At 37.9% G+C, this 15,918-nt stretch overlaps 1 protein-coding gene across 2 annotated transcripts in view; it reads right to left on the bottom strand.

The window, feature by feature from the left end:
- Positions 1–15,918, bottom strand: part of IQUB (IQ motif and ubiquitin domain containing) — a 109,084-nt gene that overhangs the window by 35,767 nt on the left and 57,399 nt on the right. The window contains exons 11-13 of one of the 2 annotated variants that reach the window (XM_049893134.1): positions 14,815–15,063; positions 12,597–12,782; positions 5,675–7,825 (exon numbers count right to left, since the gene is read on the bottom strand). In XM_049893134.1, the coding sequence (XP_049749091.1) occupies positions 7,643–7,825; positions 12,597–12,782; positions 14,815–15,063 (618 nt within the window). In that variant the 3' untranslated portion in view covers positions 5,675–7,642. Of the gene's footprint in view, positions 1–5,674; positions 7,826–12,596; positions 12,783–14,814; positions 15,064–15,918 lie in introns of those variants that run through there. The other variant, XR_007518388.1, reaches the window with a different exon arrangement.

Genomic DNA, 15,918 nt, shown 5'->3' with positions numbered 1-15,918 from the left:
TATTAAGCTCAGTAAATATGTGTCAAGTAAATGAATGAATGAGGTATAGTTGGGCTGACCTGGAACAAAGCATAGGATTGGAATAAGTGAAAACTCAGGAGTGAAGGTAGCAAAAAAAAAAAAATATATATTAGGAAAAAACAGCATATGAAAATTATCAAAGAGGTATAGGTTTCCAAGTAAAAATGATAACAATTTGAAGAGCTGTTAGGCAAAAATAATTCGATCTTCTTTTTCTATCACTTGTTCTTGTACCTAATGCAATTCACAATTCTAGTATTGAGATGAAATCTCCAATTCCAGTAAATTACTTTATTGGAGAGTCAGAAAAATAGGCTTCTGACTTGTGTAAAACTGTTCACTGTCTGTTCAAGATCACTTTGTTACTTCATCCCCCAAATTTGTCTTCACACCCTTTCACTTGAGTTAGCAATGATTAAACATTTCTGAATTCTGTTTTGATATGCTCTTTGGATTTGACACGACATAAAAATGTAAACTCTCTAGAATGTGAGAACCATCACTCTTACTGTGTATATGTTGGGATGGTGATTTAGTTCTGCATTGCGTGTGGGAGTGAGAGAAGAAATTCAAGTTCAGTTTGTTTCTCAAATATCTTCTAACAGCAGTCTATAAGATGCTATGAAAAGCAGTCATTGCTTCTCTCTCATTATCATAACTGTTCATATTTGAGAGGTTCATAGTTTAGTATATATTTTCCTTCCCTGATTACATAAATGCATAAAAATGGGAACTGTAAATCGACTGAAAATTGAGTATAGGTACATGTTTTAACAATTGATAATCATGGACAATATTTTAATCTATCTTTTTATGTGTATTTGATCTGTGTAATATAGTAAGTGTTTTGGGGATTTTATAGGGTGCTAAAAAAAAGTTTTTTTTGGGTTAAGTTGGTAAGTTGTTAGGTACCACTGAGTCAGTTCCGACTCACAGTGACCCTGTGTACAACAGAACAAAACAATGCCTGGTCCTGCACTATCCTTACAATGGTGGTTAACGTTATTCTCGAGCCCATCATTGCAGACACTGTGTCAATCCATCTGATGGAGGGTCTTCTTCTGTTTCGCTGACCCTCTACAAAAGGGTCAGTGGTAAAAAGACTATCAAAATTCTCTCCACATAGAGAGCATCCAGTACGTTATTTTCTTAACCAAAACTCTTTTTCAGGTCTCCTTCTGAAACTCAGTCTCACTTTTAAGATTACTGTTGTACAAAATGTAACATGTAATAGTTTTTGGAGTTTGAAATAGCGTTTGTTTTATAATGCCCATTATGGAGGGATACATTATCCCTCCCATGATAGTTCTTGGATCCAGTAAAGCAACATGGTGTAGTGGATCTAACAGGGCACCCTAGCAAACTGTTTGGGATATCATTCGCAATTGCCAGACACTCTAACTTGTGATAGAATAATCTTATAACAAAAATATGGAAAACGTTCTTCCTCAACCAGATATTGGTGGCTCTCAACCTGTGGAAAAGAGAAATTATGGCCTGTTTACTTAGGAAGACACACACTTACTAAACCATCTGAACTCTCTAATGTATTTCTTTGTAAGTCTCAGATTCCAATTCAGTGGAAATACTAGTGGGTTCCCTGTAGGAATTCCCCCTTTGGACATAAAGACTTCTAAATCTATTGGGTCCAAAATTGAAGAGATGAGAAATGATAATGCCTTAAGTAGGTTAAAAACAAAACAAAAATACCCCAAACCCATTGCTGTCCAGTCGACTGACTCATAACGACCCTAAAGGACAGAGTAGAACTGCCCCATAGGGTTTCCAAAGAGCAGCTGGTGAATTCGAACTGCTGCTCTTTTGATTAGCAGCCAAGCTGTTAACCATTGCACCACCAGGGCTCCTTAAGTAGGTTATGTGGATTAATATCTTCCTTTTGTTCCCATTCCTGTGCATTCTGAATGAAGAAGAGACAGCAACAGCTACTGACCACCTCTACCCATTGTTTCCCAACCTATGCATTCTGGCTGTGAGGGAAATGGCACTGCTTACTAATTAATGAATTATTTAAGGCATATGCTGCATCCTGTAGGACAGATCTCTTATCTCTCAGGGTGTTGTCACCCACATGGTACCATAACTGAGTCTTCAGTAGGCCATTCCAGAGTTTTATCAAGTCAGATATTTCTGAGCAATAGGAAATATGGTAAGACCAGAAAATTCTGTGTGCATGAACCCATTGTCTCATTCCATCTCTGTAAAATGAGTTCCTTGGTTGAAGGCAATGTAATATGTGATACCATAGAGATGAGTAAGACTTTTTATAATTCCATGAGTGATTGTGTGGACAGAAATACTGCAAGCAGGGAAGATAAATCATACCCATATTAAAGATCTATATTCATGAAGACAAATGACTGCCCACTCCATGGTGAAAAGGGTTCAGTAGAGTCTATTAGATGGCCAGCTGATACCCCTGAGAAATATTACCATCTTGTGGCTCAGTATTTGCCTGTGCTGTTGGTAGATTATACAGTCAGCTGTGGTGGTGGCCAAATCAGCCTTGGTGAGGAAAAATACCTGTTGTTGAGCCCATGGGTAAGCTCCATCCATACTGTCAGAGTCACTTTGTGAAGGGACCCACAGAGCAAGCACCAGGGAGGCTAGGGATGCATGGGAGGAATTATCTTGCCCATTTGATTGTTGGTAGCTCAAAAAAAAAAAAAAAATTTTTTTTTTTTTTCCTCTGCAGTCAATGCCATCTGGAGGACACTTACATAGGGCATGTCTATGCACATGCATCTCCCCCAGGACTCCTACCACAAATTTCCTAATATTATTCCTTCTCTTTCCATTTGATCAATCTTTCAGCAATGCTACCCATGGATCTCTGCAGCTCTATACCACCAGCCATCTCCCATTTCATAAACTAGATAATAAAAAAAAATAAAAGATAATAAGATATAAAAAAAAAAAATTCTGCCCACTGGGAGAATTATCTTAAAGGGTCTTTCATGCGTATCCCAAGTAGCACTATAATACAGTGGCCAGCATGGTGTGCAAACAATTCTCTAAGCCAGACTGAAAGACACCATGGTGTGCAGATTTTTCGGTAAACCAGTTCGCTATTTTTTCTATTATTTAAGTTGTCATAGTGAAATTTCCATAAGACCATAGTTACGAGTCAAGGGATAAGTTGAAAGGCAGTAGAAGCACATGCGATGCAGGTCTGAGATACTTCATGCAGTTTACTTATAACTTTCAGGCCTTTTAGGGATTCTTGTATATACCATTCTAATGGAATGATGTTATGTTCAGCCTTGCGATCTGAGTGCATCTGATGACACAGTTCATTATGGGCATTATGAATAAATAATCACTTGGTGAATCATGGTTTTAGGTGTTCAGTGTCGACCAGAGCCCAATAGAAGGCCAGGAGAACACTTGTTGGTAAAAAAGGACATGCTTTAGGGCACCCCAGTACATTAAGCATCTGAGTTACTATCCTCTACTGGAGCTTATCAGAGGCTCTTTACAGCATCTTTCTCTTCCACAGATATGTCCAGTACTATTGAGTCCGCTGAGTCATGTGGTCCAAGTGTCAGGAAAGTTTTCATGGCTGCAATTCCTTTACTCTACTCAAAACTGGCAGCCTTAAGGGTTACTCAATAAGTGGGTCAGAGTCGCATATTCAAACGTGGTACATGTAGATCCCAGGCACCAAGAAGCCCACTAAGCATTGTGCCTTTCTTTATGTCGGCGACACAAGGTACAACAAATGGTTTCTCACCTCAGAGAGGAAATTTCAACATTGCTTTCTGCATCAATGAGGATGCAGTCAGGAGGCAAAAACAACACAGCAATTTGAAAAGGAGAAATTCAATATAAAGTATTCTTAACTAGTAACAAGGGATTAGCTATTATAGGGTAAAGAGAACTCTAAAGAATACAAGAACAGATATCGAGAGCAGCCACTAGGTCCAAGATGGAGGCAGATCATCCCAAAATGGAACACGCTCAGCAGAGTGTCCCACCTGAGGCTGAGACTCGGATCTTGTTGGAGAGGGAGGAGATATGGCAGAGAAGTTTGCTGTGGTGCCTCAAACTAGGGCTGGCAAGCAGAAAACAATCCACCAGGTTGCTGGCAAGATACACTTGGAAGCTGCCCACTAGGGTGCTGGCAAAACTCACCCTCAGAGGTGTTATCAACACCTCACGAAGGGAGTGCCACGGGGTGTCCGGCACCTTATGTTTCTTTTGCAACCTTCTTATTTCCTGTTAACCTAAAAAATAATCCTTGATTTTGTGACAGTTCTCTTTTTTTTTTTTTTTGGTTGTTCTTTTTTCTTTAGAAATGTGGAGCTTATAATTCCATTTTTATTTTGCTACTGGTTACCTTTAAATTTTTTAACTGTTTGAATATACTTGAATATCTACTTTTCTACCTACATAACTATTGGCTCCCCTCAGCCCCTTGTAAAGATTTGACAAATTTTTACTCTACAGAAGACATTTTATTGGAATTACCAGGATATTTTAGATTCAGATCATTTTTACACTACACATTTTTATTTGAGGAATTATTTTTTATTGTTACATTGCTTCATAACCACACAAATGGCGATCATGTAGAGAGGGTCTTGAGGTTGCTCACTGTTGTTTCTCGGATACAATATGGTGCCCATGTCTTAACCTCCATGGCTTTGGGGTCAGTAGGGATACAGCACAGGTACTCACAGATTGATGACAGATGTCTTTCTGTTGTCTTCACGCATAAAAAAGTTTGCCTGGGGGTCACCTTCTTAGTTTACTTTTTCCCCTTTAAATTTGCAATCTTTCAGTGGTCATATTTCTCCCTCCCTGGTTTTCTGGCATTTAGTGCTGGGGAAGAAAAATCTACACTGTTGTAATTGATTTTTTTCTTTTCCTTTGGCTTTTTTCCTCCAATTACAATGTTGATAGAATTTGTCCATTATTCTCAAAATTCAGAAATGTCACAAGGTTGTGTCTAGGTGTGTCTCTTTTTATTAATTTTTCTCAGAACTTGGGAGAAACTTTAGACAACTGAGGATCCAAGTCCCTTGTCAGCTTAGGGAAATTAGCTTAAAATCTTTGAAAATTGTTTCTCCTCTTCTGCTCCATACAAGGCTCGTGTTATTTGTAGCAAAGGTATAGTAAAGCTGTTAAAATTACTTTTGCTCATCTTCCTTTCTTTACCCTTTTCCTCTGAGTTTTAGTAAATTATTGAGCTAATCTACCTATTCCCTGATTTAGCTTTCAAGTACCAAATTTGCTTTTCATTGCCACCAATGTATGTTTTTTTTTCAATTCAGCAGTTGCATATTTTCTCTGCTAGCAATTTTTCCCAATATCACTTTTTCTTTCCAAAAAAAATGAAAGGAGCTCGCAAATGTCATATCAATTATCAAGAAAATTTTTTAAATGTTTTCTCCTACATAGGGGTAAATCTTCAGGACTTTGTTTTTGGTGGTAGATTTTTTGATGTGATACCAAAATCATGAGTTAAAGAAATAGTGAATGCAGATAGCCTGTTTGAGAAGCTAAAAAAAGACAAAAGGTTTTTTTTTTTTTTTTTTCAGTTAAACTTTTCATTGGGGAATATTTGTTCTGATTCCTTAGAAAATCCCTTTTTTAAAAAAGAAATTATTCAATCTTTACTTATCTGGTGACTTTTCTCTATCAGCTTTTTTCTTCTTTCAGTATTGACATGTAAACTTTGACAAATAATTTCATTCCCAAAAAGGAGAATGGGGGACACATATTTTCTGTGGTTTCATTTGCTAGTAGTTGTATGCGTGTGGGTGGTGGGGGTGGCGGGGGTGGGGGTTGTGTATCTGGTCAAGAGCTAGAGGCACGCAGATACTGTGAAGATTCTGATAGAAGGCAATCTAACTGCTCTCCAGCCCGACCCCTACTTTAGCTCCTTCTGCTGGGTATTTTTAGATATCAGTGTAAAATTAGAACTATAATTCATATGAGACTAGGAAAAGAGTTAACTGAAAGAGTTGATTTTTATGAGGGAAAGTTTTTCTGCTGTTGAGCTGTTCCCCCCCGCCCTTGTAGTTACTCCCTCAGGTCTAAATTAAGGTACCACCCCTTTTTCATGTATGATTCAATTGCTCTTGTTGCTCCACACCTTTTTGTTTTACTCCACAAGTCTTCCATTCCTGTAACAAATGCCACAGTCAGCTTCTTCATGTCTTCGGCAGCTGGGGGAATCCGCCCAGTCTTTTATTTGCCCCTAACTGGCTCTTTCCGCCTCACTCTCTGCCTCCCCAGTGCTCCCTCTAACTTTCCCAGCCTTTCTTCTCTGAGCTAGGGGATTCTCCTGAAGTATCTTGTGAAAATCTGGTCATTTACATTCCAGTGAAAGCCTACTTTTGTGTGTGTTAAATTGCTGCCTGCTCATCAGTGAGCAGCATGGTCCCAATCTAATCCCATCTGTGCTATATTGTGTAGAACTTCCATGAATGTCTGGATTGTCTAAGAAACCTTGAAAATAACAATAGCATTATAGCACTTCCCTCCATGTTGTTTAATTCCCTAAGAACAATTGTGCTGTGCCATGCTTTTGCTAAGTAAAAAATTTGTAGACATCTTAGAAAACGTGTTGCTAACGTGTTAGCAAATATTTGGGTAGAACAGATATCAACACTGGTATTGAATGCCCTGATCATTGAACTTGAGAGAACTGAGCAGCCTCCTTAACCCTGGTGGCGTGGTGGTTAAGTGCTACGGCTGCTAACCAAAGGGTCGGCAGTTCAAATTCGCCAGGCACTCCTTGTAAACTCTGTGGGGCAGTTCTACTCTGTCCTATAGGGTCGCTATGAGTCAGAATCGACTCAATGGCACTGGGTTTGGGTTATATATAATTATGCTGTGTGTGTGTATAAGAACTATTGCCACTTGATGATAAAGGCAGGAAGGTTATTTACCATTTAGAAGGGAAAAGAGAAACATTAAAGAGATGTCCCAAGTTGATTCTTCCAACAGAGTGTCACCACTGCGCCAAGGGTAGTTTTTCTCCCACAGGATAAAAGATAGTTCCAATGTTTACCCTGTTTTTCAGCTTGGAATGCAGACGGTTTTTCTGGTTTACACATACTTCCACTTGATTTATGGGGATTTTGAGAAGAGTGGAAGGTGAAAGTGAAAGATAAACAGGAAAGATTCAAGTCCCTTTCTTGAAACCTAAAGTCTTCATCCTACTTGTAAAGATTTTCAAGAAAGAGAATTCTGTTTCCTCCCATCTGTGTTGAATATCTTCCCATGACTACATTTTATCTGAACCAAATTACTTGGGTTGAAGGTAAAGTCTAGTTTTTGTTCATTTGTCTGTGGGATTTTAACTATAACGCACTTGAAATTTAAATAAAAATTTGATGTAAAATGTGTAAAAATAAAATGTTTACTTTAAAAGATCACTTTCAGTAAGAAAATAGTCTTGCAATTTAGCACTAATTGCCTAACAATAAAACATTTATATAGGAATGTTTTCTCTTTAAACAATTTATGCTACTACCAAAAAATCTGAAGTCAATAAAAAGATAAAATTCTATTTCGGTGTTGCGTGACCTCAGTATTACTCTATTAGCAGCGGATGAAAATGCTGATCACCAAACGAGCAGCCCTGGGCCCTCTAAGGACAGGGTCCCTTGGATTCTATAATCTTAGGTGATGTTTTTGGGCGATACTTCATCCTGATCTCATCCATTTCCTCATCCTCAAGTATGAATGAAGCCAGCACTGGAATCTGAGCAAAATAGTTCTTAGCCAGGATATGTCTGTGTTTGATCTTGTGAATAAACAAGGGTTCATATCCCTGAGAAAAAAAGAAGATCAAATTCCGTTAAATGTCACAGATATATTTAGCAGAGTTAAAAATACTTTCACGCCTCAGTGACTTTGCTCATTAGTTATTTCTGCCCAGAATACACTTTTTCCCACTTACCCTACCATCCATAGCTCACACGCTTTAACCTGGAAGCCTTTCCTCTGACCTCTGACCTCTCTAAGTCCAAATTAATCAATCCTTCTTCTATACTCCCAAACACTTTCATTGTATTTTAATTATGATACTTCGTTCATTTTGCCTTGAATTTCACTAATTTGCCTGAGAATCCCTTCCATGATAAGGAAACCTTGAAGGTTCAAACTAGGTCTTTTTCATACTCAATCTTTTCAGACGTAAATGTTCTTGCCACCTCTTTAAATCTATTTCAACATTGATACTAATAAGCAGCTTGAAAGATTTTTTTTTTTTTTTTCTAAAATTGGTCTTTCCCTCCATATCTCCTGAGCTAAAATATAAAGATCACATTGTTGCTGTGACAGTGTAATCTTTTCTTTGGTCAGTCTGCTTGCTACCTCCCATTCCCACCTTATAAGTGCCTTCACTGTTTCTCTACTTTCTTCTAAACAATAAATAACCTCCCTGCCTTTCTCATCACAGCTTTGTGCCTTTCCATTTTTATTTGTTCTTGCTTCATTTTTAGGCTTCTTGTCTCTCCCAAGCTACAACAGTACTGTGTAGTTCTCTGTACAGTGCTGTCAAATTATAAGTATTTGTTTTCGACAGAGAGTAGCAGACACTGCTAGTTGCCAACTCAATACCCCTACCATTCATATTTAGAGACCTGATTTTGTATAGGGTGTGGATATACCAGCTTGCCTAGCCTTCATTCTAGCTAAGAATAGCCACATGGTACATTTCTGGCCATTACATGGAAGTTACCAGATAAAGCTTGAGAGAAAACCCTTTAAAGGGGTTTTCAAGGTGGGCAGACTCACCTGTCAAGCACCTTTAGCCATTTTCTATGGCTAAAAAAAAAAAAAAATGGCTAGGAGGTAGATATAATGCAGGAGATGGGGCAGCTACCTTTTCACTAAGAGTCTGCAGCATGAAAACGAAGGTCAAATGTTAAATACGGCTGAGAAAAAAGTTAGCCCTGGGTTTCTGACAGCACTGTAGAGCTACCACACTAGCCCGAGACTGCCAACCTATGGATTTGTTGTTATATAAGAAAATTAAGTCCCTATTTGATGAAGTAACTGTAAATTGGCTATTCTGTTATTTGCAGCTGAATCCAAATACAACCAAAACAAGGAAGAATGATATCATCATATTTCCTTGTTTTTCTCCAACCATTTAGCACAGTATCTGCAACATTCAAAAGTAGATTCTGACTGAATGAATAAATACCACCTTGTTAGAACCCTGGTGGCACAGTGGTTAAGAGCTTGGCTGCTAACCATAAGGTTAGCAGTTCAAATCCACCAGCTGCTCCTTGGAAACCCTATGGGGCAGTTCTATTCTGTCCTATTGTTGCGCTATTAAGTCAGAATCAACTTGACAGCAATGGGTTTTTTTTTGTTTTTATTCTTTTTATTGGAATCCCTGGGAAGTACAAACGGTTAAGGTGCTCCCCTGCTAACTGAAAGGTTGGAGGTTCAAGTCCATCCAGAAGCACTTGGGAAGCAAGGCCTGGTAATCTATTTCTGTAAAATCGGCCATTGAAAACTCTATGGAAAACAGGTCTACTCTGACACACATGAGGTCGCCATGAGTTGGAATGGATTGGGCTGCAACTGTTCTTTCAATTCTCTTTATTAATCTCAATAGTCTTTCTTTTCAACCAAATCACAAATACTACCTGTACCTACTCCTAAAATTTATTTTCTGAGAGTAAGACATCCCTTCGTTAAAGATCCCTTCCAAGAGTCAAACTGAAAGTAGAAGAAAGCCCTGAGGAAAAGGATTCGATATTCTTGAAGAAAGTATTATTATATAGGAGTTTCCTGGGATTTTTAAGCTTCCTCTTTACAAATTTACCAAGTCAAATTACTCATCCTATGCACTTATCAATCTTTGTTCCACCACTTCTTAGTCTATACTTTATTCAAGGGAAGCTAGCCCATTTCTATAATGCGATATTAATTTATACATGTGTAGAACACTATAGGTTTTCAAAGTACCTCTACAGAACCAAAAGTTAATAATTAAAGATGAGATAAACATATTATAGTACACACATTCAATGGAATAATAAGCATCTCTTAAAGGATAAGAGGAGTTCCTGGGTGGGCAAACAGATGCCACACTCAGCTGCTAACCAAAAGGTTGGAGGTCCGAGCCCACCCAGAGGCACCTCTGAAAAAAGGCCTGACAATTGACTTCCAAGAAATCAGCCACTGAAAACCCTGTGGAACACAGTTCTACTCTGACACACATGGGGTCGCCATAAGTCGGAATCAACTTGACAACAACTGGTTTTTTTTTAAAGAATAAGATAATATGGAAAGATAGCAAAGATATCCAAGATCTATTGTTAAGTACAGCACAGCAATTTAACATGAAACCAGTCCTGGAAAAAAGAGCATATATACTTACATACACACAGAAAACTTCTAGGAGAATTTCAATAAATTGTATGTAAGAAATGGTAGTTACCCCTGGGAAGCAGAAGTGAGGATAGGCAGATACCATGAGACTATTATTTTCTACTTTATAACATTCTTTTGTCATATCCAGATATTTTTAAACCAAGGATGTATTGTTTTTATGCTAACTAAAAATAAAATAAGCCAAAAATGATTTAAAGTGCTTCCATATTACATAGTTACTACCTAAGTCACTTCATGTCAGCGGGTCAGACCTTCTGACTTTATATTCACTTTTGTTTCTACTTTGGTCAATGTGTACACCATGGAAGATTTATCTGCCTCGTGTACAGCTCAGAGAACAGAAGCCTTTTGCCGTGTTTTTTCCTATAACTTGTGTCTGGATTGCAATGTGTCAAGATTATTTTAACTTTGGAATGTTTTTTACTTACTGAGAAAGTAAATCTCTGTGCATCAAGGGAATTCTACAAATGTTCTAACTCGCCACAAGTCATAAACAATTCTATAACAAGACTGAATATTAATAAAGATTACACTAGCCCAAAACCACAATAAAAGCAAATTTTTCCAGTTTGTCTGATTTAGAACCTTAGCTTTATAGAAATTCAATAAGACTGGCATCTTGAAATTGGAAATGCCTGTGAAGAGAACATTTAATTTGATACTGCGGTAATTTGATTAAGTACACAAAGAGAGCTCTGTGGATTAATTAAAGCAGCCCAGAAATAACCAGCTTTAGGAATGAACTTCAATCTCACCAAGGGTCCTAAATGAAATGATATTGCTAGTACTGGCTATGCTTCCAGCAATTAAATATTTATGAGGCAGCTTAGTTTACTAAATATAATATTTAGAACAGTTTCAAATTCTTGCTGCCCTTTCTTTCAGTCCCTAGAGTAAAATTTTTCTTAAAACTCTACTGAAAAATTATTCAGAAAGCTAAAATTTTAACTAGTTTCTCCCTTTATACCTCTCCTCCCACCCCCGTCCCCCCCCCCAAAAAAAAACAGGCAGGGAATGACACTATTCAAAATAACTCTATTTAATGTCATTTCTTTATTTTCCTTTTTTCATTTTTTTATTATCTTCTATAGAATTAAAGGCACAGCAATTTAATCAATAGAAGGCAGAGAATCAGATCAGCTCTTGGGATTCTAGGCTTGCTTAGTTAAATGAAGCTCTCTAGGAACTTGCCAGGGGCCCCTCGAATCTGTTCATCAAAATGCTTTATAGATGGCACCTTGACAGTTACTGAAATTGAACGGCATTTATTTTTTGTAGTGCCTTCCCAACTCCTGGTTCGTTGGAAGCAAATGACAAATGGGGCCTCAGAGGCATACTCCCTCAGCACGGCTGCCCTTTACAGCATGAAATTCTGAACAGAATTTACTTGACAATTTAGTGTGCTTCAAGGCCAACTCGTGATGAATCAAAAAAGGGCGGATTCTGGGTTTGATGATATCTATGCAGTATTAATATTCATTTATTCATTAAACAAATATTTGTTGAGCCCCTAGTCTGTGACAGGCACTATCATAGGTATTAGAGATATAGAGGAAAATAAGCTAAACAAAATCCCTGCCCTCATGTAACTTAGATTTCAGTGAGAGAGTAATACAATAAAGAATTAATATTAATAATTTTTAGAAAGAAAACCTCTCAAGAATGTACTGCATTGTAAAATATTGCAATAATAGAGCTAGCCCTTTCTCTGTGCTTGAACTTGCTATTAGGAGACAGTAGTATCATATTTGGAGCCCTGGTGGCGCAATGGTTAAGAGCTATGGCTGCTAACCAAAAGACCGGCAGTTCGAATCCACCAGCCGCTCCCTGGAAACCCTATGGTTTCTAATCTGTCCTATAAGGTTGCTATGAGTCGAAATCAACTCTACAGCACTGGGTTTGCTTTGTTTTTTTTTTTTTTTTCTTTTTTGGTTTAGTGTCTTATTTGAGTACCTACAAGACTTTGAAATTTCCTATCTTTACCTTTTATGTGTCTTAGCTTCCTTTTAATTTTAATCTCCTCCATGCACACCATCACACGTTTTGTTACTAGTATCCATGAGTTCTTGACTTCTTAATACATCTTTCAGTATTTAAGTCATGCATGGCATGTATTAAAAGGCAGCGGGTTATCTACTAATAGTTCCAATGATTAAACCAATTCCCCAAATCCAGTTCACTTTCCTTACCTCCTCAACACTCGCTAGTTTGAGATGAGCAAAGCTTTCACTTTTGGTGAGGAGAATGCAGTTCCAGGGGGACCATGGCACGGACTTCTCCCACCTGACCATGACCAGATCATTGAGGTCATCCCAAGCACTGAGTGCTGACTGTGACGCCCAGATGTTCTCCACCAGGTACTGAATATCTTGCAGCTGTGTGTCAAAACAAGTTTGAAAAATAACGTTATGTTTACTTCTAAACATAAAACTCCTTTAAGATTATCGTACTAGCTGAGGAAATAATTAAACTATGTTCAGTATGCTTTTTAAACATATTATTCATGAGGTTTTCAGTGACATACCAAAAAAAAAAAAAATGCAAACCCATTGCCATTGAGTCAATTCCAACTCATGGCAACCCTATGTGACAGAGTAGAACTGTTCAATACGTTTTTCTTGGCTGTAGTCTTTATGGAAGCAGGTCGCCAGGTCTTTCTTCCGTGGCAGCATTCAGTGGGTTCAGACCACCAACCTTTAAGGTTAGTAGTCAAGCGCATATTGTCTGCACCACTCAGGGACCTTCAGAGGCACAGTCATCAGTCAATTCCGACTCAAAGTGATACTATAGGACAGAGTAGAACTGTCCCATGAGGTTTCCAAGGCTGTAAATCTTTATTGAAGCAGAATTCCACATCTTTCTCCCACGGAGCAGCTGGTGGGTTTGAACAGCAGACCTTCCGGTTAGCAGCCAAGCATTTAACCACTAGCCACCAGGGCTCTATTTCAGTGACACAAAGCCCCCTATTTTTCACCAAATCTCTGTTCACTCTGCCCAAATAACCTAACATTACCAGTCTTGCAGTCATGACCCCATCTTTAGCCCAGACTAAGATATATCTCTTTCTCTCAGTATGTCAATTTTACCTTATATTTATATGATATTAAATGCTTTTCAAAATTCATTAGTACCTCAGTGCTAGTGTAAAAACCCTTTAAGATTTTTATTCCAATTTTACAAATGAAGAAACTGACGATTTGATAAAGATGAAGTAAATGCATTTAGTGTTATTAAAACTTATTTTAATGAAAGCAGAAGGGTAAAATGTAGAAATGAAATAAATAAGTACTTAAAACTTTTTTTAATTTAATTTATATTAGCTAAAACTCTTGTAAATGACTTTTATCATAGGGTCTGCATAAATAAATTTAGAATCACCAGAGAGGAGTAAGTTTGTAAAATGTATTAAAAGAACCGTTATTTTCATAGGCTTGGGTAAGAAAGCTGGAATCTTTTTTATAAATACAGTTGACAAAAACCTACACAATTTACCAAAGTTTTTTTTTTTTTTAAATCTTGTCACCATCAGTGTCTGCAATGTTTCAGAAACAGGGAATTCAATATATTGAGCTCAACTAACACAATCGAACTTTTACATGATGGTAGAAAACACAACACCACTACGGCAGCTGTTACGGAAAAGAAATCCATAGAATTTTAAAATTTAACACTTCGTATATTTTTACCTACATTCAAAATGTGCATCTTGTTCACATTTTTATTTATCATGTGTTGCATTTCTTTGTTAGATTCCTGTTTTCTCCAGAGACCTTAGCACTTTACATCCACTTTGAGAAGATACACCTGTGCCTTCAACCTCTCCCTCGCCACTGACATTTTCCACTGTCATTCCATCTCCCAATCCCCAAAACCAAAATGCCCGAACAGCATATCCTCTCTCCTGCGACAGCATGACCCCCCTTCTGCCTGTACACCTTCACACACGCTCTTCCCGCTGTCTGCAAGGCTTCTCTCAGCATGGTCGCCAGATTAACCCCTACCCGTTCTTTTATCTCATCATACAGGTCACTTCCTTGAGGAACCCTGTTCTGGCCCTCAGATTACATTAATTCTCCATGTAATGCACACATAGTGCCCACTACATCCTCTTCGTAACACTGTATATATTTGTTTCTACAGGAACTTGGGATATTTTTTAATATCTGCCTTTCTAGGCTGTAAGGTCTTGCTCACTAGTGTACTCTCAGTGCTTCCCACAGTACTTAAATACCTAGAACACGGCTAACCATACAACTCATGAATGGAATCATTGTCCCCATTAGGGAACCAAGGGCAATGTTTCCCACACAGGCACATGCTTCACATAATCCCACTCCAACCCCTTGGAAGACAGCTCTGTGACAGAGACATATCTCACCCATGACTGCCACTCCTCACTGATCATACCTGCATCAGGTAAGCAATTTTAGAATCATCCTCATAATCAGCTTCTGAAAAGTAGAGCCGTTGTAATAAACATTTGTACTTCAAAAACGACTCTCGCTTCCGAGTCTCGTTGTCAAGGCTATTGCACTGACGACATCGGTAGATGCGCTGTGAGGTGGACGATATGGAAAACTCCGTAGACGGCAGATAGAGCTGGCAACCGTGGCAAAAGTAGATCTTCTTATAAAACTTCAGTGGGTCTTGAGGTACCTAAACGGTAAGAAAAACAGAAAGATAGATACAAAAGCCAGATCGCTCACTAACCAACAAAAGCACTGAGGGCTAACATCTTAGAGTGAGATGTAAAGTTAAAGCAATTTTTAAAGTCATATTTTTCCCTTATTCTATATAGAATTTGTATTTCAAGCAGTGCTTATTTATTCTGTGAAAATTATGTAAAAATCTGTTATTTATTAACACTTAGATATATATGATAAAGTGACCTAAACAATTAAGTGACTGAAAAAAAAAATTAGTAAGTATAGGCTTTGGGTTGCCAATGATAAGAAAAACCCTCCACTTACTAAGAACAGTTTAGATAGTACAACTTTGTACAATTAATGTAATACTATACTGCATTAATATTTCCTACAGGCAATAGCTAGAATCACCTATAAATAAAAGCTCACTGAACCAAGTATTCTTATTTCATTCATCACAGTAATAAATTTGCATGGGCTCGATGATAGATTTTGAAAGCTTGAAACTCTACATTTAGAGCAGGGGGAGGGACACCATCAGAGAAGAGTCAATCCAGTGGTTCTCTATGGGCCAAAATATCAAGAATGAACAAATGAATGAATGAATGATGAACCTTTTCAACACAACCTGAATCAAGGCATATATGTAACCCATTGCTTCTGTTTTATGCATCAGTATTTCTGGTCTCCACAAGAAGAAAGATCAAGCAGCAACAGAGTTGGGATTTGACATGTGAAACTACAAAACTAGTTTTTATAAAAAAGAAAGAGGCATCAATGTTCTGTCACATGTCTTCTCGAACCAAGGTGGATTTGAAATATTTAACATTTGATCTCTTATTTACTGCTGCTGAAATCTATTACC

This window comes from Elephas maximus, chromosome 8 (genome assembly GCF_024166365.1).
Source record: "Elephas maximus indicus isolate mEleMax1 chromosome 8, mEleMax1 primary haplotype, whole genome shotgun sequence".
NCBI lineage: Eukaryota > Metazoa > Chordata > Mammalia > Proboscidea > Elephantidae > Elephas > Elephas maximus.
This window is presented reverse-complemented; position numbering and strand designations above follow the sequence as displayed.